Source organism: Molothrus ater, chromosome 18, assembly GCF_012460135.2.
Source record: "Molothrus ater isolate BHLD 08-10-18 breed brown headed cowbird chromosome 18, BPBGC_Mater_1.1, whole genome shotgun sequence".
NCBI classification, from domain to species: domain Eukaryota; kingdom Metazoa; phylum Chordata; class Aves; order Passeriformes; family Icteridae; genus Molothrus; species Molothrus ater.
This window is the reverse complement of record NC_050495.2, coordinates 3,778,072-3,800,258: the sequence shown is the minus strand read 5'-3', so window position 1 is coordinate 3,800,258 and position 22,187 is coordinate 3,778,072. Positions and strand designations below refer to the sequence as shown.

General features: G+C 45.4%; 1 protein-coding gene across 2 annotated transcripts; it reads right to left on the bottom strand.

Annotated features, from left to right (window-relative positions):
* Positions 1–1,339: 1,339 nt before the first annotated feature.
* Positions 1,340–22,107, bottom strand: MAPKAPK5 (MAPK activated protein kinase 5). 2 transcript variants are annotated; one of them, XM_036393192.2, is made up of 14 exons: positions 21,893–22,107; positions 18,022–18,095; positions 17,045–17,120; positions 15,922–16,019; positions 14,853–14,961; positions 13,017–13,106; positions 12,261–12,356; positions 11,172–11,252; positions 9,057–9,244; positions 7,057–7,177; positions 6,359–6,489; positions 5,670–5,791; positions 5,271–5,375; positions 1,340–4,350 (listed from the first exon to the last, which is right to left on the bottom strand). In XM_036393192.2, the coding sequence occupies exons 1-14, from the start codon at positions 21,926–21,928 to the stop codon at positions 4,256–4,258; spliced, it is 1,422 nt and encodes a 473-aa protein (XP_036249085.1). In that variant the 5' UTR covers positions 21,929–22,107; the 3' UTR covers positions 1,340–4,255. The 2 variants fall into 2 exon arrangements, with proteins under 2 accessions (XP_036249085.1, XP_036249086.1); XM_036393193.2 differs by having other exon boundaries at positions 5,676–5,791; positions 21,893–22,104.
* Positions 22,108–22,187: the final 80 nt, after the last annotated feature.

The window sequence follows — 22,187 nt, the reverse complement described above, 5'->3', positions numbered from 1 at the left end:
ACAATTCAATTTTGCTGTCTTACAGGATAAAAACAAAGTTTTCAGCCATCTTCTTCCACTTGGTCCTTCAAATCCTCCTCTAGTCCCAACGTTTGGACATGGATGGCTCAGTGTTTCTCCAGCCCCACTTCCAAGGCAAATATTCCACAGGGAGGATGGGATTTGTGCCCTGGCAGGGCATGAAACACACCCAGCCTCATCCCTGAGAGCCTCCTGCACCCTCCTGCGACTGACCCCGTTTGTGGAGCCAGTGCAATTTGTTTAAAAGGGGATTAAGGCTTCCTAAGTGATGGAAGATTACCCAGGGAACAATGATTGGATTGCTAATGGAGCAGCAGGGCTGGCAGTGGGTGCTGACACAGCCCCAGCGCTCCTCAGAATGCAGGAGTCACTCAGAGCAGCCAACCCAGCAAGAAAACTCCCCTCAAACAAACACTAAGTGCTCCCAGAAATTGTCCCCTCAGTCCCTTTCCCAGCCTGGAGGCTCTGAGGGTCACTCACCACCCAACCCGCTCTGAACTCCCCCAAGGCACCAAGCAGAGGGAAATTCTCTCACAAGGGAGGAGCCTGAGCCCTCACACCTGCCCCCTCTTGTGTCCTGAGATGCTCCTGGACCAAGGGTGGGTCTGGTTGCTGTCACCTCGAGGACAACAAAACCATTTCCAGAGGCAGGGAGGGCCCAGGTGCCACCCCGAGGCTCTGTGGCCAGAGAGGGGAGGGAAGCACTGCCAGTCCCTGGACCAGCACAGGGCCAGCAGCAACAAAGCTTTGTTCCATTTGTGACCAGCCAGTGTCCCCCAGTCCCAGCAGGGCTCCCACTGCAAGGAGCACCAGCCATGGGGATCTGGGTCCTATTCCAGTGTCCCTGAGGACAGAAGGACTCATCCCTCCCTTCCCTGAGTGCCCAGTCCAACCCCACAGCCCTCAGGGGTTAACTGGGAGCACTGGGCAGGTGCTGCTGCCATCTGATGGAAAGCTGGGCTTAAAAAAGGCAATTTTGGGTTATGTTGCCAAGCAGAGCCCAGGATTCCCTAGGGGTTTCTCCAGCCTCAAATCCTCATTCAAGTGTTTGTTCCCATGGATCAGGGAGGTGGGATGGGGGGCTGAGCGTGGCAGAATAATGGAATCATGGAATCTCTAAGGCTGGAAAAGCCCTCTAAGATCACCAAGTGCAGAAATGAACCCAGCACCACTGTGCTCACCACTAACCACAGCCCCAAGTGCTGCACCCACACCTTCTGGGCACTTCCAGGGAAAAGCAGAATCCTGCTGCTCCTCGCTCCTGCTCCTTCCTTCTCTCCTGCAGGGATTTGGGAACCAAACAAAACCAGCCAGGAACTTTTGAGTTTAGTAAAATCATTTATATACAGGATGGGTAATATTTACAATGTAATACTGATCCAAAAGGAACTAACAGGGAACACTGAGAGGAGAAATGAGAACATTTTAACACACAGGAGTTAAACATGGGGACAGACTCGAGTTTCCAAAAGAAAATCCAGAAGTAATGACAGCAAAAGTTTGACATGTTGCTATTTCCAATCAAAATCTCTTTCACTAATCAGGTTCTCCTAATTTTAATATATATAGAAAAGCTTCAAATAATCAAATCACAGGAGAAGCCAGTTATACGGAAAATTTTGAAAAGGTCAAATGATTTCAGACATTTTTCTTCACTTAAATAAAATTCTAAAAAAACCCAAAACCCAACAACCTCCAGAGCTTTCCCACATATTTTAGTGTTTGTACAAAGAAATTCTTCTTTGATCCCACACTTCCAGCTCGACATATTTACATTATTCACAGTCTGCTATAAAGGATCAGTAGATTTATTACCAAGTCAAGCCTCAGAGAATCAAGACAAGGTGTTTTGCACTTGCTTCAACTGAAAAATAAACTAAACACAGGAAGGAGAAAGTCAAATGCTACTTTCAAACACATAAATGAATCCATTAAAGTTACTGAGCTTTGAAATGCAAAACAGAATTTTTCCAAGAGTAAAAAAATCAACTTTCTCATAGAAACAAAACCATTTGACCTTGAGTCTTCAAATTGTGTTTTCTTAATCTGTCCCTCCTCCCTCTGCTTCAAATCAGGCCCTTCTTATTTATCACAGACAAGAAAAAGTAGATTAAATCCATCAAAAGCAGCTCCTTGTGGCAAAAGCCCTTGGAAATTTGTACAAATGTTCCCACCTCAGGATCAGCAGCACTTAAGGGATGAAGAAAAGGAGGAATCCTCTAACACACATCAGATCCCACCTTCCCCCCTGACTGCACTTCCAACAAATTCTGACTCCCAAAAAACTGCCTGAGGATTTTCCTGCTGGGAGGGCAGAGTCAAAAAGTGCTTTTGGAAGGGATTTTCTGCTCTGCCATTCAAACAAAGGTGATTTCTTTGCTTCCATCTCTATCTGCCACACTTGAAAGTTTCAATTCCCCAGAAAAACATGGATTTCAAGTTCAAAATGAAACCATTTCAAGACATGACCTAGAATTACAGCAAGGACAGAAATGCACATAACAGGGCTTGATGGTAAAGCCAAAAAAGTGACAAAACATCTCAATTTTTGCCAATTCTCTTCAGTTTTCATCAACAGGTCAGTGCACAAATATTCCAGGTAGTGTCAGAGGTACAATTCCAGCTCACACAGACACTCCCTGCTCCCATCAGAGGATGGATAAGCAGGGACTGTTCTCACCCTGCAACAAATCAGGCATTGGAAAACTGTCCACAGGATTAAGGAAAGCTGACAGAGAACAGGAAACAAAGCATCTCCTTCATGTAGAAAAAACAAGAAGTCACTGTTTAGAAAATTGTATAGAAAGAGTCAGACACTGCTTTGCCATCCAGCTAAAGCTGCAAGGAAATTTTGGTATAGAAAAAGAGACAAAAAAAAAAAAAGAACAAGGCTGGACTTTTGTAGGAGAGAATTGGGAGATTGATGGCTCAGGTTTGTCAATGTAAACCCAAAAATGGATGAGCTGTGAAAGACAACAACGTTCAGGAGTGGTCACTGAGGGCCCTGGGTTGGCACTTCAGTCTGCAGACCACACTCAGCCGGTGTCTGCACGGATTTGGTACCAAAATAGCTCTATAAAAAGCCTCCGCCTGATCTTTGAAAGAAAGAGAAGCAGAAAAGGTAGAAAACTAGAACTATGTACAGATTCTTGCCATTGGTTTGCTTTATCAGGATTTAAAAAAGCAGCTTTTGGAGCCAATGTTCCAGACTAGAGTAAGAACCTGCCCTGGGGAGCAGGGAGCAGCCCTGCAGTTGTGGCTCCCCCAAGAAGGAGCTTGAAGGCATCAGAGATGAGAATTTGGGCTCCAGAGAAATCCCAGGAGTTCCCCAGAGCACTGGGAGCCTGCCTGGGAACAGCTCTGCCAAACAAGAGGACAAGTCAGAACCCAAGCCTTGGATCTTCTAGGAAGGAAAGAATGGGAATATCCCAAACAAACAAAGCCCAGGCTGGTCTCGGTCCATAGAAGATCCCACCATGGAAATTAAAAGAATTTGTGCATAAAGACTTGAACATTCTTCTGTTCTGCTGTTGGACAAGGTGAGAAAAAGAAGAGTTTTGTGCTGAATGGCTGATTCAGCCTTAAAAACGCTCTGAGGAAGATGAGGAGAAAGAAAGAGAGGAGGTTAAGCCTTAAAGAAGGTCTGAGGGAGATGGGGAAGATGACAAAAAAAGAGAGTCACTGCTCAGAACTGAAAATTTCAGCAAGCACATGGCCTCAGGTGCCTGGGCCAGGCACCAAGCCAAACTGAAGGTATTTAATTGATTTAATTTAATTGATTTCTCTCTACCTAAAGACCTGGAATTTAGGTGCCAAGGGGAGCTGTGAATTTGCATTTCACAGCACTGGCTTCAAGTACTCACTGAGCAGGGGCTTGAGAAACTGTGGCTCTCCTTCGCATACAGTCACTGCAGGGGCTGGATGTGGCAGGTGAAAGGCAGCTTCTGCAACTGGTTATTAAGAAAAAGAATGGTTTTTAACAATAAATCCACCCCATTTGTGGGGCCCATGATTAACAGTACATAAGTGATCATATATACCTCAAGGAACTGAGTTTTAAAAAAATATTACAGTACCAATGATTTTTTTTTTTTGTATCTACAACTATACAGCATTTTCAAGCAGTATGGAAATTTAATGAAATAATTATGATTTATTAATTTACATAAAAATACTTTTTACAGTTAAAGAATAAATCTTAAATGGTAAAAAAAATAAGATTAAGAAGCTCCAGCTATTGAGAGTCGTGGGAATTTGTCTGCTCTTCAATCACTTGTTTGACAATTTCTGCCAGTTTTAGTCGATCCACTTTGTCTGTGAATCCTCTGCCTGGAAGGGGAAAAATAAAAACAGGGAATCAGCTGGAGCTGGGCACAAGGTGGAAAGCAATCCCAGCTGGAATTAAACAATGCTTCCCACAAACTCAGGGCAACAGCAGCAGAGGATCCAAAAGAACTCGCAGACCATGGAAAAATGGAGCAATTAAAGATCTCAATGAAAGCCAAGCAAACAGACCAGGAGGAAGCAGGACCAAGCCCTTGAGAAGCTGGCTGAGGCTCCTGGTCCCTTCCATCCACCAGCACCTGCTCCTGGGGCTGAGCCCTCTGCAGCCTCCTCTGGCCAGGAGCCACCTGAGCATTCCAAGGTGCCTGTCCTGCTTTCATTCTGCTTCCCAAACTGAGCTGACAGGGAGGAGCAGCCTCCAGCAGAAAGAGGGAATAAAGAGCTGGATGGAAAGCAGCTCAGCACAGCTGGAGAGGTTCCTAAAAGGATCACAGAATCGTGGGATGGTTGGAAAGGACCCTAAAGGTCATCTGGGCAGGGACATCTTCCACTATCCCAGGTTGCTCCAAGCCCTGTCCCACCCCTCCTTGGACACTTCCAGGGATGGGGCAGCCACAGCTTCTTTGGGCAACCTGTCCAGGGCCTCCCCACCCTCACAGGGAAGGTTTTTTTGCACATATCCCATCTATCCCTGCCCTCTGGCAGTTTAAAATTCCCCCTTTCTATCATGATCCATTTGTGCTGTTACATTCCCGGTGCTTCAGGAAACTCAACCCTGAGCCTCAAATAAAAATTTCAAAGCAACTTTTTCACCCCCATTTTGGGAACATCAGTTGTGGCAGAAGGGATAAAACAGTGTCAAAACCTAAATCAGCCCAAATCCAATACACTGGGGGTTATTTCCATAGCAGGGGGTGTGTGCTTCCCCTTTCCCACATTCCCTGGGGGAGAGCAGGGGTTCTCACCGTTCCAGCTGAAGCTCTGCAGGGTGTCTCGCAGCAATTTGCACTCCCTGTTGTATTTCCAGGCCTCCTGCATCACTTCATTCAACTTCTCATCTTCATTCTCTCCTGGTTGGGACAACAGAGGGACAGAGGAGGTTTGGCCTCGTGCCTCACTCAGGGCTCAGCAAACGGGGCAGTTATTCCTGCTGACCCCACACAAACCAGGAAATGGCCTTCAAACCAAATATTCCTGTTTAAAAGTCCTTTTAACAGCTCTGCATGTCACTAAAATTCCACATGAACCCAAATCCCAGCTCAGAGGCTGCTCAGGACTTCCCTTCCTTCCTCACCACTGACACAGACAGACCCAAAGGTGGGGTCTTGCACATTTAGGAATAAAAGGTTCTTAAAAGTGGCAACCTTTACCAGCCTGTGGTAGAATGCACTGAGCAATCACATCTCTCAGCTTCTCCAGAGCCACGTTGGAATCATTGCTTCCATTCTCAGGGTCATGGATGTAAACACCATCCTTTGGCTTGGTGCTGCACAAGAACAAGGGGGAAATAATTAGAATTTAACGAGCTCAAGCTCATTACTTGTTGTGTAACTGCTGCAGTCTAACACAGCTCCTTCCCTCTCTGGGAAACTGGGAGACAGGTTCAGCATTAATTATAATTCTTGATCATTTTAAGTATGGAGAAAAAGGAATATTCTTTTAAATTACTTCAAATAAGGGTGATCCTAAAATGTAAGAGTCTATTTTTTAGATTAATTCCAACAAAGAAAGAGAGAGACGGAGAGGTTACCTGACTTCTTCACTAAATAAATGTCAGGATGAGAAAAAAATATCTTAAGAATTTTTTCTCCCAGTTTGTCTTATCTTACATGTGACCCATCATCCCAACAGGAATCTGCTCAATGCAGGAACAGCATCCAACCTCCTTCCTGCCCTCACTGGCACATCTTGGCAGAAAACCCACACTGTGCCACTGCTACTTGTCTGAGCAACACCACAAGTGTGTTAAACCATCACAAGTGAGCCTGTGCCATTCCCAAAGCCATTCCCAGCTGGCTCCAGGTTGTCCTTCCAAGCCCAGCTCTGGAGTTACCCCAGGAGTTTCCGCTTGCGCAGGATCGGGTTGTTCACGGAGTGAAGGGGTTTCAGGCTCACTTTGAGGTCCTGGATTCTCATGTTTGCAAGTTGTTCTGCATGAGCCTGTTGGATCCCTGCCACCATGGCCTGGAAAGACAATGGGGACAGTGTTTGCCGTGGGCGAAAAAAAAGAGGCACCAAAATTTGATTTATTTTGGAGATGTGCAAGAAAAATCAGGTTTGCATGAAGCAAGGTATTGGTTGGAACTAAAACCAGTGACAAAATATCCCTGGGGGAAACAGGACAAAGGATCATCTCCTTCTCATGTTCACTAGATTGACTGAAATCCTCTTTGAGCAGAAATTAAAGGAAACAAGGACTATTTGTTTAATTAGTGAGGTCATTGCTGTATGACCTCATAAAACATGGCAAAAAGAGGGAAGACCTATGGAAGATCCCTCAGGCTCTGCATTCCACCATCAGCACATGGCTGCTTGTTACCATCGTCTGGGAGCATCTCCTTCAAGCCCAAATTTCACATTTTATTCCCATCTTCATTTCTGTTTCCATTTTCTCCCTATGATCTCAGGCTCCCCTTAAGCAGAAGAGAAGCTCCTTATCTGCATAACCCCACATCAAAAAAAGCCCTTCACCCATCCCAGAGCTCTCCTGCTCCTGTGCAACATTCCTGACCAAATAACTGCTGCTCACACCTTGTCCATCATCAGCTGGGCAGAGGGCAGGATGTTGTCCAGAGCTTCTGTGGAATTGAGCCAGGGATGGTCCAACACCCCCTCAATGGTCAGACGTTCCTCAGGTTTGACCTTCAGCAGCCTGGGGAGGAAAGAATAAATCCCTAAGAAGGGCTGTGGTGATTTACAGAGCATTCAAGCATTTTCAAGGCTAAAAAACCAGCTTTGCCAAGAGCTCAGACTGCCCCAAAACGAGCCCAAAATCTGTGCCAGCTCCCTGAGCTTGCTGTGGTTTAGTGCTGTCACAGCTCATCCAGGGCAGTCGGGGCAAAGGAGGGTGCTAAAGGCATTCCTGGGGTACCCCTGTGCTGCTGAGTTCCACAGCTGCTGCTCCCAGGTGGGAAATCACCTCCAGAGGAGCTGGAAATGATCCAGGCTGGCACTTTCTGGAAAGGCACTCCCAGAGCTCACGCCCAGAACAGGTTACACTCATCCCAAGGACTCTGGGCATGCAAACTCTGCAGCATTCACTGCTCCCACCGTGCCACTCCTCAGCTGTTCTCCCCCCTGCAAAGTCCTCAAGTGATGAACACTTTGGTTCCAGCCCCTCAAAATAAAAAGCAACTTTATTCCAAGATTGCTGAAAACTCCATTAAATCTTTTTTTTTTTTTTCCTAGCATGAAACCCTAAAAAGAGGATTTACAGATCAATTTGTGTTCTCACAATGAGCACAACTAAATAAAAAAGCAAGATTTCCCCCAGAGTGCTGACAAGTCATCCCAAAGTCTGAATGAAAATGGGAATGACTCCATGAGCCTGTCACACTTCCCCAGACAACTCCAGATCAGCTTCTTGGCTGCAGAGCACAATTGTTTAATGTACCAAGAAAGTGGAAATAACTTGTACAAAATGTCAGCAGCACCACGGGGGAGAGCAGCAATCCCACTTGCTGCCAAGCAGGTTAAGCTCAAGTTTGATAGCAGCCACGTGCATTCCTTTGCCATGCATTTCCCAGATCCTAAGCCATTATCAAGCCCTCATCAAGCCTGAGGTCAGAAATCAGCCTGGATCCATGTGACAACATCCTCAGAGCTGACTTCCATGGGAATTTTGAAAGACAATGAAACCTTTTCCCTGTGGAGTTTCTGTGTGAGAATAAAGAGCTGACTTTGGTATAAAGGAAAGTTAATTTAATGAAAGGTTGGGGGTTCCCCTGCACAGCTCTAAAAAGGGCTCAGCACCCTCTCCAAACAATGTGAATCCTTGGAGAATTTACAGTACATCTCAGGAGCCAGTGACACTTTCAAATTACTTCCCCAAGTGATTTTTTTTTCCTATTTATATTGCTTTTATTCCCTCAGCTCCTCTGTCTGGTGATGCAAAGGCAGTAAGTCCCTGTTACTTTTTCAAAAATAAGTGAGGTCAAGCCCTAATCAGTGCCACATTCTTGCTCCCAAACAGACCAAGTCTTTGAAACACTCCCAGCTGAGGGATGTGCCCTGCATGGAAAACAGACTCCATTAGCATTTGGAATAAAACATCCATGCAAAACCTTATCTGAGTCTGGCACCTCATGACAGATCTTAATCTCCCTCTCCATCCTCCTGCCTGATTCTTTTTAGGTCCTGTATGATGTGCACAGGGCTTTAGGGGACAGATTTACCACATCCCATTAAAGGCACTTGATTTTCACAGGAATTCAAATGTTATCCCAGGAAATCCATGCCAGCTGTGTTATCCTGAAACCCTTCAGTGCTCCCACTCCCCTTGAAGACTCAATACACAATTCACCCCAACAAAAGAGACATCAATATTAAACACTTGGACAGGGGAAAGAAAACATTTCCTAGACTTGGTTATGCTGAATGTAACAGAGAATTTGTCAGCTGGATGAGCTGCAGACAATCCCCAGTGCTGGGATAAGGCACTTCCAGGTGCTTTTCCACTTCCTTAACATGGAACCATTCCAATTCCTTAACACAAGCACAGAGCAACAGCAGAGTTCCCTCCAAGGACTCACTTTCTGACAATGTCTTTTGCCATTTCTGAGATCTGGCTCCACTCCTCCTCTGGGAACTCGAAGCTTCCTGTCATGATCTTTTTCCTCATGTCCTTGGGAATCGTCCGGCTGTGGTGCTTGGAGTAGAAGGGGGGGTACCCACACAGCATCACGTAGATAATCACCCCCAGGGACCACAGGTCACAGCTCTGCAAGCAAGGAAAGGGTCACTCTGGGGAGCAGTTTGCAGCAAATACTGGGGGAGTTCTCATAAAAGTTCTGTGTGATTCCCTAAAGGAACTGAAGCAGCTCAGCTCCTCCTCCAGATCCACCTTCCTGGATAAATCTGGCTGCTGTGACAAGGCAGCTCCAAGCTGAACGACTTCCAGGGGCTTGGGAATTGTCTGGGACAGCCAGAGCTGCAGAGGCGTGAGAGGTTTATTGTCACAGACACATTTTATGAAAAATCCTTTCCTTAGGATTTTTTCCTCCTGAGAAGCTGAGAGGCCTCAGGAACAAAATGTGAACAATGGTTATCTGCTGCTGTGCAATGCAACAGGTGCATCTGGGATTGGTCTCATGTGGTTGTTTCTAATTAATGGCCAATCACAGCCCAGCTGGCTCAGACTGTCTGAGAGTCACAAGATTTTACTGCCATTCCTTTCTTTGCCTTTCGATAAAATCCTTTCTTCTATTCTTTTAGTATAGTTCTAATATACCATAAAATAATAAATCAGCCTTCTGAAACATGGAGCCAGATCCTCACTTCTTCCCTCTTCCTGGGACCCCTGTGAACACCAGCACAGTTTATTGCTCTGTGGATAAATCTGGCTGCTGTGACAAGGCAGCTCCGAGCTGAACAAATTCCAGGGGCTTGGGAATTTTGTCTGGAACAGCCGGGGCTGCAGAGGTGTGAGAGCCTTATTGCATCTCTCAGGATACCTGAATCCTACCCCCAATCCTCAGTCCTACCCCCAATCCTCAGTCCTACCCCCAATCCTCAGTCCTACCCCCAATCCCATAAAAGAATCCAGTTGTTTCCAATGGGAGGCTGAAAACAGAACAACCACCCAAGAAAGGAACAGCAGGGAAATGGAATCAGAGCTGCCTGTGGGGGCAGCCAGGGACAGGACAGGACTGCCATGGAAGGACAGAGCACCTGGAAGCTCTCGGTGCCCATTCTGGGTGAGTGCCAGGTGCTGCTTTTGCACAACCACCCCCGGGGACAAGGCCCTTCCCTCAGCTGCTCTGTCACCCAGTGCCACCAGAGCGATTCTTCACATGGAACATGGAAAGCAAATCCCTCCCACCTTGGAAATCCCAAATCAAGGGACGAGAGAGGGAAGAAGAAACTCCATATGAAAACACTACTGGCACATTCTAAGGAGTTCAGAAACAGAAGTGTCTGCTGCAATCACCAGCCTGGCTCTCCAGGATGGAGAGAGGCAGTCAGAGCCCTGAGGAGGCAGATTTGTGGTGCAGAGTAATTAATAATTGCTTTAACTCTCTCTGTGAGGCCACTAAATGCCAACACTGCATATCAAACACCTGCTCAGGCACGGGGTGGAATAAACAACCATCCCTAGAGCTGGAATCAGGACAGATCCTTACTCTGGGATCACAAACCAGAAAACCTGAACTAAAATTGACACACCCAGAACACTCAGTGGTTCAAGCACTGCTCAGCCAGCAGGAGACAGTGATGATAATAAGCAGGAAAACGTTTTGGAATGCCCAAAAAAAGATTAGGACCTTTCAGGACATTTCCTGCCATGATTCCAGCAGCTAGACAATAAATTCTTGATTGTTTTCAAGAAGATTCAGGTACAGGGCAGTTCCTGGCACAGCTGCCTGAACAAGGAATGCTGTGCACATCCAGAAACTCTGGCAGCAGGAAAGAGATTCCCTTTGAACAGAGCTGAAAGGAACTTCCCTCATGGCCTCGCTCCAGCAGACTCCTTCTACTCTCCCCAAAATCTTGTTCATATTTAGTGCTCCTTAACAGCATTTGTGTATTTATCCCTCCTTCATTAGAGCATCATTAATTAGGCTTGCACTAAGTGTGCATTTTATTTTTTGCTCTATCAGAAGCACCAGTGGGGTGGGGAAGACTTTGAAAGATGTTTCCCAGCTCACCTTGTTGTAAGTGTAAGGGGTTGGAGAGGTGGGGATAATACCAGACTTTTCTTTCTGATGTCTTCTTTGTGCCTCCAATACCTGGTGAGAGGGGAAATAAAAACAAAGAAAAATCCATTTCATGGACAGGCAACACAACCAGCAAAGCCTATGCCAAAGATTCCTGATGATTTTCCATTCAAGAAACTTATTTCAGCTACTGAACACTACCAAAGTCCAGTTTTTCTCCTTAAGAAAGTCTGAAGCTTTCTACATGAGGGAAATACTAAAATATATAATATTTCAGGGCACTGAAATCTCCAGTTCTGCCTGAATTAAACACTTGCTCAGAAACCTCCAACCCCTCCATGCTTGGAACCAGAACCTGAAGTGTGTCTGGAGGGTAACCCCAGCTCAGAGCTGTCCCTTTTTGCCTCTCCCAGCACAAATCCCATCAAATGTGTCCCTTGCTGAGCCAGGCTGTGGGTTTGGGTTGCAGGGAGCCCCAGCAGGCTCCAGCTGGGAAGGAATTTGATGAATTTTCAGGGCATGCTCTGATCTCTGAATTGCCCTTCCCAGTGATTAAAGGCAGCAGCCCAGCACTGCAATTAAATCTCCATCTGCAGCTGCTCTTCATTTCCTCCAGGATCCAACACAAAGGACAGGAGAGGGGCAAAGCAGCACTACAAAGAGCAGCCTGTGTGTAATTACAGATTGTGTTTAATGACACAGGGGCCAGGCCCAGGTGGCCCAGGTACCAACCCTCTGCCCCTGCCCTTTGTGAGCAACCTTTTCAGAACCTTTTTCTTCTTTTTAATGGAATCCTGAATGAGCTTGAGCTGGAAGGAGGATGGCAAGGCAGGGATTTCTCCAAAGCAGCTGCTTTAATTCAGCTAAAGGCCAATTATCACCATCAGGGCTGAGCAGAGTCTGGGAAATTTGCTTTATCAACAAATCCCTGTGGCACTCCAGCTCAGCGTGGAGGGATTCCTGCAAGGTTCCTGCACTCAGAGCCCTTCCAGGACAGAAAAGGGGGTTAAAATAGTGTGGATATGGAGGCTGAGGCAATAAATGATCCCCCTTTAGGCCAGAGCAGGAACTGGTTGTTACCTGAGGTGCTACATAATAGGGAGTGAACTGGGGTGTCATCAAGTCACCTTGGTCTACTTTGGCAAACCCAAAGTCACACAATTTAACAGGTGCATCCTAAAACAAGGAGAAGAGGTTTTATTAGACAAATCTCATTAAACCAGCTTTTCTAACACAGAATTCTCCCCCGTCCTCATCTCACCTTTTCCAAGCATTGTATTTGTACCCTCACACTCCACCAGGCAGCTGAAAGGTCCCAAACTGACCTTTCAAAGCAGGGGTTTTGCTCTTCTGGGTGCTCTGGGCCAGGAACAGCCCCCTCAGGGACTGGGAAGGCACTGAGCCCCTTGGAGGGGGGGGTCACTGCATATCCAGGCTGGTGGTGAGCAGGAGACACAAAGAATTGTTTGGATCTATCAGAGCACCTCTAGGCAGAGGCTCAGAACATCCTGATGAGGGGGCAGAGCTGGACCCTGAGCTCAGGTGCAGAACCTGACTCCTATTTTACAGCAGCAGCAGCAGGGACTCACTGCCCTGCAAGGAGATCAGGGGATGGGAAAGCACCAAGTCCATCCAGGTGATTCAATTTGCAATTTAATTGAATTCAACTGAAATTTTCAACTGAAAATTCATTTCCATTTTTTTTTTTCAATTGAATTTTCAATTTCAATTTTGTCACCAAAACATTAATGTCATTTTACCACTACTCTGAGAGTCACCCTTGAGCCACACTTCACCAGAATTCAGCAGCAAAAGAATTGCAAATGTTCATCTTACCAGAGAGTTATCCTTGAAGAGGAGATTCTCAGGCTTGAGGTCTCTGTGTGCAATGTTTAGTGAGTGGCAATGCTGCAAAGCCAAAGCTATCTGGAAAAGGGCACAATAAATCAGCTACAATCACTGACCTCCTCCTGCAGCCTGGACATTTACTGCAGCTTTACAAAGGACATTTCCAACCCCAAATATTTTAACTCCACCCAAGTGGAGCTCTCCTTCAGGACAAGCCTGACCCTGCTGCACCGAGGTGACAGCTGGGACATGAATCCCTCAGGAAACAAAAGCCAGGCTGGCCTGGGCGTCCCAACCTCCTCAGTCTGGGAACTCAAGGCATTGAGAGCCCCCCAAAGTGAAGCAGGAGGTGCCAGTGCCCCTTCCCTGCTGTGCCAGGGTTCCAGGGTGCTGCCCCTGCCCAGCAGGGAGGTCAGGATTCCAGGGAATCTGCAGATCCAACACTCAGGCACTTTTATTCTTTCATTTTGGATGGGCACTGCCTGCACTTCAGTCATTCTGTGGATACCCCACAGAAATGCATTCCTGGATTGTTTCAAGGATGCTTTGGGAACCTGCAGTCCAGGCAGGAAAAGCTCCAGGGACTGCACATTTCCAAGTGCAATTCATTTCAAGAAAAGCCAAGTATAAATATTTAAACAGCATTCCTGAGACAGAAGCGAGGCACAGCCTCACAACCCTTATTTGGAAGCATCCCTGCTGCATTCTGTAGGATCCTACCCAAGTTTAGAGTCCTTAAAAACCTCCAAATTACTGTCACAAGAGAACTTCACTGCTAACTCAGCTCAGCAATGAATACAAACACGTTCCCAGAGAAAATGAGGCAGTGCTGTGAAAAGCTTTAACCATTCCTGGGTACAAGACAACGATGAAGAACCACCTTAGAAAATAATTTCACATTTCAAACTTCATTTCTATGAACATTAAAGCAAAGAGTTACTTGAGACATGAATAACCCAAGTGTACACACAGAATTCAAACCAAAGTCTTGATTTCTGGTAAAGTTTTACAAGTTTTCCCCATCGTGTCAAAGAAATCAAACAGCCCAAAGGATGCTAAACAAACTGTCAAGAATAATTCTGTACTTCCACCTCATTTCTTTGTTGGATGAGACCAAAAAGTACCAGCATGATTAGCATTTCATTAGAAACAAGTCAAAGCACAAAAGTAACACAAATTTTTTGCCCCAGGTTCAAATATTCTCTCTCCAGCTGAGGGGAACTGGGGATCCCAGCACTGAATTCCACAGAGATCCTTCTGAGAGTCCCACCAGCAACAAAAAACCTGATGGACACCAAAACCCCCTGCAGAAACCACCATGGAGGTTATAAAATCATTCAGGAGTCAGCTGGGAGAGAAAGGGTGAAGGAACAAACAGACACAAAACCAGAACAAACAGACACATTCCTTCCTTGGGATCTTCCAGGAATTCCACAGCCCAAGCCCAGAACCCAGCCTGAAAACCCCTGGCCCAGAGGAGAGAAACGCCAAGGGGGTCACGGAGGTTCCAGAGCTCAGGAGTTCCTGCTGGAGGCAACACTTTTAGGACAAGAAGAATGACAAAATTCTCTCGGGAGTCTTCTCTAGAGCAGGTGTGGAAAAGCAACGTTAAGCACAGCAGACCCAGAGAACAAAGCCCACACCTTGAATCCTTTATTCCTAGTAAAGCTTGGGCATTGTCACTTATAACAAAGCAGGCAATGATCATCGGATCAGAACTGAGGAATCTTTGAATTCATCCTTTTTCCCCACCCTTCCAGCCCCGGGAATTGTCCCTACTTTAGCCAGAGCATGATGGATTTGCTGGGACAGGGGGTGACTTGCCTGCTTTGTTACTTGGCTCGCTTGCTTCTCAGTAAAGTGCCGGTGCTGGCTGATTCTGTGGAAGAGCTCTCCCCCTTCCATCATCTCCATTACAATTAGGAGCCGAGCCCTGTTCAAAAGCATTTCATGTTGTTACATTAAAAAAAAATCATCCAAAAGAACAGAATTGCTAAGCTAAGAATGCATATTTCACACAAACACTGCTTTCTCTGTGCTGCTTTTGGGGCTATTTTGGTGCTGTCCGAGTTTAAAATCCTCGTGATTTTTCTGGCTCCCAGGAAATCTCCAGTTTGCTCCTCCTGATGGGCTCCCACATCCAGCTGGAACAAACTGGACATGGATACATCCAGCTCCAGCCTGGATGGAGCTGGAAGCCATGTGGACACTCTGCCCTCGAGGATTACACAGCACAGGGATGGTTTTGAGTCTGGATCCCCCATTATTTTCATTTACAGCTTTACTGCCATCAATATGAAGGATAAAAAATAGGAAGGTGGAGATCAGGGCTGCCAGATCCTCTAGGAATTAACTCCCAGTTCCCACCACACAGCAAAATCAGCTACACCAGAGCCTAAGGCAGGTCTCAGCTCTTTCATTCTCCCAGCTCTGATGATTTTCTCCACTAAGATCCTATCAGAAGACAATATTTTTATCCAAATATAATAATGCATACACACACCAAAAAAAAAAAAAAAAAATCACTCTGCTCCATGTTTTCCTGTGTTCATTTTAAGCAGGACAATGCATTGAGAGTTTTCAGGGCTGAATTTCATATTTTTAGAAACAACTCTTTCACACAATGCAGACTGAATCAATGGAAAACCTAAAAAAATGGAGATGCATTCAACACAGGGAATAAAGGAGGCAAAATAATTTAAATACACAAAAGTCAGGGAAAAAAAAAAAAAAACAAGAGCTGCTTGGTCTGCAGGATAATTATTACACCTGGGACCCCCTTGAAATAATAATTTTGTGATTAAAACCAAAGCAAAGCAAAGCAAACTCCACTATACCTTGGGCTAAACATGGAAAAGAAGCTGTGGGAATGAATCCCCCTATGTAACCTTACCTGGGGCTGGATTCATGTGGGAACTGCACACTGTTAGCATAAACTTCAATTATTTGAACAATATTGGGATGTGTTGCACACATCATGTGCAGACGTACCTTGAAGAGAAGGGAAGAGCTGTTACTGCACACAGGGACAGGCACTGAGGCTAAAAACACCCCAAATTTGGGGCAGGTTGTGGGATCCCACACAGAGCTCTGGGAAAAGCTCGATCTTGGGAGTGTTTTACAGGAATTTGGACAGAACCAGCTTTAAAGGAGCAATGTAGCACTCCAATGGAAGTGAAAATGAATGAATAAACCCCAAAACTCCATCATCTGGAATGAATAAACCCCAAAATTCCATCATTCCATTCGTGGCTAAGCACTCCCAACAGCTGGAACATCTGAATTAAAGCCTTGCTCAGAACCTCCAACCCCTCCATGCTTGGAACCAGAACCTGAAGTGTGTCTGGAGGGTAACCCCAGCTCAGAGCTGTCCCTTTTTGCCTCTCCCAGCACAAATCCCATCAAATGTGTCCCTTGCTGAGCCAGGCTGTGGGTTTGGGGTTGCAGGGAGGCTCCAGCTGGGAAGGAACTGGGACCTCCTGTCCCAACATTCAGGAATTTCCCCCACTTTAAAGCTCCCTGGGCTGTTCAATCAAGCCAAGTCTTGGTGCTTTTTGGACACAGATGATTTTAATGGGAATTTTAAAGGACAATTTGCTCAGTGACAAGAAATGGAAGTTGCTTCAGCCTCAAGGACAATTAACCCTTCTTTAAATTCCCCACAGCTTGGAGGAGTGCCCATCATTCCACAGGCTGACCAGTCTGACACCTCAGGAAATCCCAACCTGTGTCAGGAGCTGCTTTAGGTCCTGGCACATGGAAAAAAAAATCCATTTCCAGAACAACTCGAAGCATTCTTGAGCAGTGGCATGTGGCAACAAAATTCCCTCTCAAACTGGTTCTGTTCCATTACAGGGAGAAGAACAGCTTGAAAACACAGCTCAGTTCATTAGAAATAAATCTCTGGATGCACAGCCAGCAAATGGGGGTTTGGTGGTGGGATTTTTATGCTTAAAACATCCCCAAAGCTTCAAAAATTTAAGTTTTTTTTTTGGAGAGAAAAGCAGGAACTGTACCTCATTTCGAGCTTTTGGACGATCGAGGAGGATTTTCAGTGCAAAGCGTTCTTGGGAGGATTTTTTCATGCAGACTCTGGTATTACAGCAACAAAATCATTCAGTCAGCAAGGAGATGCAAAAGAGACACCTGAAGTAATTGATTTGTAGCTCTGAGCTTGTTCTCCCCATGGGAATTCCCAGGAAGGCCCCAAGTCTGGGATACATCCCAGATCTCACCCTAAATTCAGCCCCAAGAGAGATTTTGGATGGAAATAACCCAAAGCACACCTGAAGACCCCCCCAGTGATTCTGGAATAAATGAAATATTTGAGATAGATAAAGTGGTTTGGGAAGGAAATCCTCATTTTGGGTGATGTTTTTTCTCTTTTTTCCCCCTCCTTTAACAATTGAGGAGAGGGCCCACGTTTGAAGAGGCAGCCAAAAGAACAAAGCACAAAATGAGTGTTTTAATGAAACAACCCAAAAAGGATGAGGAGAACCCAGACAGGAAGAAAAATGATGGGAAAGACAAAGGGAGCACCCAGAACAGCACACAGGGGTTTTCCAGCCCAAATTCCTATTTTCTGAAGGGAAGGGCTTTGTTGGAAAAGTGTTCTCCTTCCCAGAAATCAACCAGGGGTTAAAAATCCACGAGCAGCAGGGCTGGGATGCAAATGCAGAGGAAAAGCTGGAAAAACAACAGGGAAAGCAGGGAAGGGGCAGGGCAGGGGGCTCAGCAGGAATTTCTGGTGTCGTTATCCCAAACCAGCTCCTGCTCCTGCCTGGCTGGGGGAACACACCAGCACAGAGACGGGAGGAGAAATTTTCCTCCCCAAATTCCCCCCCCAAAAAAACAGACAAAACCCCTCCTGCATGACCCACATGGGGCACAGGCGTTTGTTGGTTTGGGTTTTCCATGTATCCCATCAGGTTTTTTAGTAAAATACTCACAGACTCCTCCACAGGGCAGGGACAATCCTGGGGTGTTCCCTTACCTAACAGGCCCACTGATCCCAGCTCCCAGCTTCTGAGTCCAGTTTATGTTGTATTCCTCTAAAATGGAGGTTTCCTGTTCAGGAAGGAGCAGCAGGAGGGAAAACACAGTCAATAAATACATAATAAATAAAATTATTACAGCTTTTCCCAGAAAAAAAAAACCAAAAACAACTCAGCAGATCTGAGTGTAAAAATGCCTGCTGGGGAGTTTGCTTTTCTGAGGAAAATATTTAATTTTAAACATAAATTATTATATTATTATAAATATAAATTATATTTAAATTTATATTTAATAAATATAACATAATATAAATATAAATGTAACCATAACTATAAATATAAATATAAAACGAACATATAAAATGGAATATAAATATAGCTATAAAGATGAATATAAGATAAACATAGAAAATCAAATATAAATATACCATTATGCATAAATATAAATATGCCATTGAACACGAATGCAAATATAAAAATAAATATACCATTATATAATTAGAAATACAAATATGAAAATAAATATAAATATAAATGCTCACATCATCATTTAGCTGATTAAAATTATTAAAATTTTTGTTTCTGTGCAGCTGGAATTTCCAAACAGGGTTATTGAGAGCAGTAAATGGGATTTTGTGCTTTTAATACCCAAAGTGTACCAGGGGCATCTCTCCCTGACTCAGTTCCAGCTTCCTACCCAGAAATGATCAATCTCAATGAAACAAGGAGCCCATTTCAGGATTAAAATGCATTTTTTTGATCACAGAAACCAGAAAATTGCAGGTTTCAAACCACTGGAACCATCACAGTGTAAATTAAACCCTGCTTGATTTAATTGTAGATTTTTCTGCTCATGAGCCAGGCTCCTTTTGTCCAAACCCACACAAACATGGCTGGGTTTTGTTAGGCCACACTTGGGTGCTCTCAGGCTTAACCACATCCCAAGGCAGCCTTTAAACCCAGCTTTAAACCCAGCTCAGAGCTTTGATTGATGCCCTGAGCTGGGCCTTTGTTCCTTTATTAAATTCCTGCCTGTGCTCAGGATAAATCACAGCACAAGGAGCTGCTGCAACGGCAGCACAAGGAAAAAAACAATTCCCAAATCCACTGGAAATTCATGGCAGAAGCCACCCCTGAAGGTTTTTAGAGGGTTTGGAAGGAAGGGGCAGAAATCTCAGTGGATCACAGAAATTTGTGGCGCTCAAAGAAACTTCTGACCAATTGAACTCAGATAAATTTCACTTGTGAGGAAGAATTTCCCTTGTTAGGGAAAAGCTGATTTAATTTTTCTGCTATTCAGCTCCAGAGGGCTGAAAACAGCAGGGGTGGGGTGAAAACACAATTTTAGGAGGGCATTAATGAGCATTTAATATCTATTTCCTATTCTGTGTATTTGCCATTGTTTTAAAGAAAAAAAGCAACGATTTTACCTCCTGCAATTTTTAAATTTGGATCCCAACCTTGATCCCAAAGCAGCTTTATAACTCAGAGGTGAAATGAGTAATTCATGGTCAAGAACCACAAATGACACCAAATCCAGGATTTAGGAGCCACTTCCACCTCCCAGCTCAGGAATGGCAGCTCCAGCCTTAGCACCAGGAATTCCCAGCATTGCCAGGGAAATGTTCACTCTTTTCCAACCTGAAAAATTCCAGGATTTTGATCCTAAACAGCTGAAAATGCTTTAAAAGCACCAATGTGTTTAAAACCATCCAAGTGGTTCAGCTGGATTTCACTGGTATGGAATTCCTGGGAATATCCAAAATTCCAGGAACCTGAAACTTCTGATTAATAATCTGAATTTTCAGTGGGGAAAAAGGGGATCATGATGTGAAATATCCAGAATTCCAGCAGAGTTTCACAACTCCACGTGGAGCTGGGATCTCCCCAGGAGCAAAAATCCCTCTCACCAAGGCTGAGCCAAGAATTTGGGAACTACCCCAGCAGGCTGGGATGCCCAGGGCCTGGGAAAGGAGAATTCCCAGGGGAAAAGAATTCCAAAAGGAAAAGCAGAATTCCCAGAGTAGAAACAGAATTCTCAAGAGGAAAAGCAGAATTCCCAAAAGGAAAAGCAGAATTCTCAGGGGAAAAAGCAGAATTCCCAAAAGGAAAAGCAGAATTCCAAAAAGGAAAAGCAGAATTCTCAGGGGAAAAAGCAGAATTCCCAAAGGAGAAGCAGAATTCCCAAAGGAGAAGCAGAATTTCCAGGGGAAAAGCAGAATTCCAAAAGGAGAAGCAGAATTCCCAGAGCTCTCCCAGCCTGGGTCCCTCTCCCAGCCCAGCCCTGCTCAGAGCTTTTCCAACCCCACGGATTCCATGATCCCACTGGAGATTTGTGGGATTAAGGGGTTTTTTTTTTGACCAGCACACCCCAAAAAAAGCCTTTTTCCCTCACACAAAACACCAATTTGTGGGATTCGTCCCTTTTCTGACCCAGAGATGGGGCAACTGAGAGGGGTTTATAAACATTTATTCCATTTTCAGTCTCAGGTGAAGGGTGAGACAATTCAGGTGTTACAATTCTCACCATCACAATCAGAAGCCAATTATTTCTAATTTAATTTTTAATGTTTTAATTACAATACATTATAAGCATTTCTTTGCCTATCAGCTTTTACCACTCCATGCTGTAAAGGCCTCAAAAAAAACCCAATAATCTAAAATTACCCCTGTGGAGTAATTTGTTATTTTAGTAATTTTAGTAATTTTAGTTATTTTAGTAATTAGGACCTCATGGGTCCTAATATAATGCATCTTTCATAGTTCTATTTCTCTAAAGTATTTAGGGTTTTTTTGCAAGGCTGTCCTTAAATTTATTTCTGAATTTCTGTCCTGAAATTAATTCTATTTCTCAACAATGGCCTGTCCTGTTCCATGGCATTTCTAAGCCAGCATTTGTAATTTCAAGGTTTGCATACAGATGCAGACTGTGTAAACCTTCCATCATGTTTTAAAAACATTTAAAAACCTATTTCTTACAGATATTGATGGGAAACAGTTGGAAATTGAAGTTTTGGGAGTCCCAGGGTGACTGGGAGGAGTGCAGGACGCTGCTGGGACAAACTGGATGCAACCAGAGAAAAATCCCATCCTGGGGAATTCCAGCTCCTGTTCCTCCAACCTCTCTCAATCCCCAAATCTGGAAATAAATCCTGCCCTAAATTCCAGACCCTGAACCCCAGAACAACCAAACCTGAACTAAACCAAGGATTTGAAAAGTAAAATAAAATCAGCATAAAGTAGAAAATGATCAGTAGTTATTAAAGTACTAAAGATTATAAAAGTATTAAATTATACAAGTTTAATTTATACAGGATTTAGAAGGAAGGCGCAGAAATCCCAGTGGATCAGAGGAATTTGGGGGTTTCAGGAGAAGCTCACAGAAACTTCTGATCAATTTAACTCAGATAATTTTGTGGTTTGTGGACATTAATCTGGGAAAGGTGAACAAAGCTGGGGAAGAAGGATTTCGACAAAAGGAATGAGGAACTTCTGGGCCATGCGGACATTGGGCAGAACCCGCAGAATAAGGAAGAAAATAAAAACCCTAAAAAACTTCATATCTGAGTTGGGATCAGCTGCACCGGGTAAAGGGGAATTGCAGCAGGGACAGATCAGGAGCAACCCCGAGCCCCGATGGAAGGGCAGGAGCGAGCGCGGCACTAATTACCATGGATAATGAGAGCCTCATTAACCAGCAGCACTAATTAATGAGCGAACACCACAACTCGCGGCCAGCGAGCACCAATTCCTCTGCTCGCTAAAACACAAACAGCACAAACTTCAGCTCCTCGGTTCGCGGGATCCCGAGCAAACCCCCCGGGACGAACCGCCCCAAAATCCGCCCCGCCGGCGGCGTCCCCCGCCAACCTTGATCGTCCTGTCCATGTCGTGATCGTGCGACATCGCCCCGCGGGGCGCGGCGGGCCCGGCGCCGCCTCAGGCAAGGCGCAGCCCCGCTGGAGCCTTTGTGCCGCCGCCGCTCCGCCTCATGCCCGGCCGGGCGGGCCGCGGGTGCGGCGCGGGGAGGGCGCGGGGCCCGCGCGGAGCCGCCGCTCAACCGGGAGGAGCCGCCCGGGAGCCGGACATCGCCGGAGCCCCCACCGGGCAGCCCCGCCGGACAGCGCGGGCCGCCGCGGCAGCGCTGCCGACGCCGAGAGCGGCA

What these genes read in the sequence shown, in the direction of transcription:
- MAPKAPK5 (XM_036393192.2), bottom strand. Translation starts at nt 21,928, where the DNA reads ATGTCGCACGATCACGACATGGACAGGACGATCAAG. An exon ending in TCTTCAAGGATAACTCTCTG is followed by an intron (nt 12,357 to 13,016) that starts GTAAGATGAACA and finishes TCCTTGTTTTAG; the next exon opens with GATGCACCTGTTAAATTGTG. An exon ending in GCAGAGCTTCAGCTGGAACG is followed by an intron (nt 4,351 to 5,270) that starts GTGAGAACCCCT and finishes TTCCCCTTCCAG; the next exon opens with GCAGAGGATTCACAGACAAA.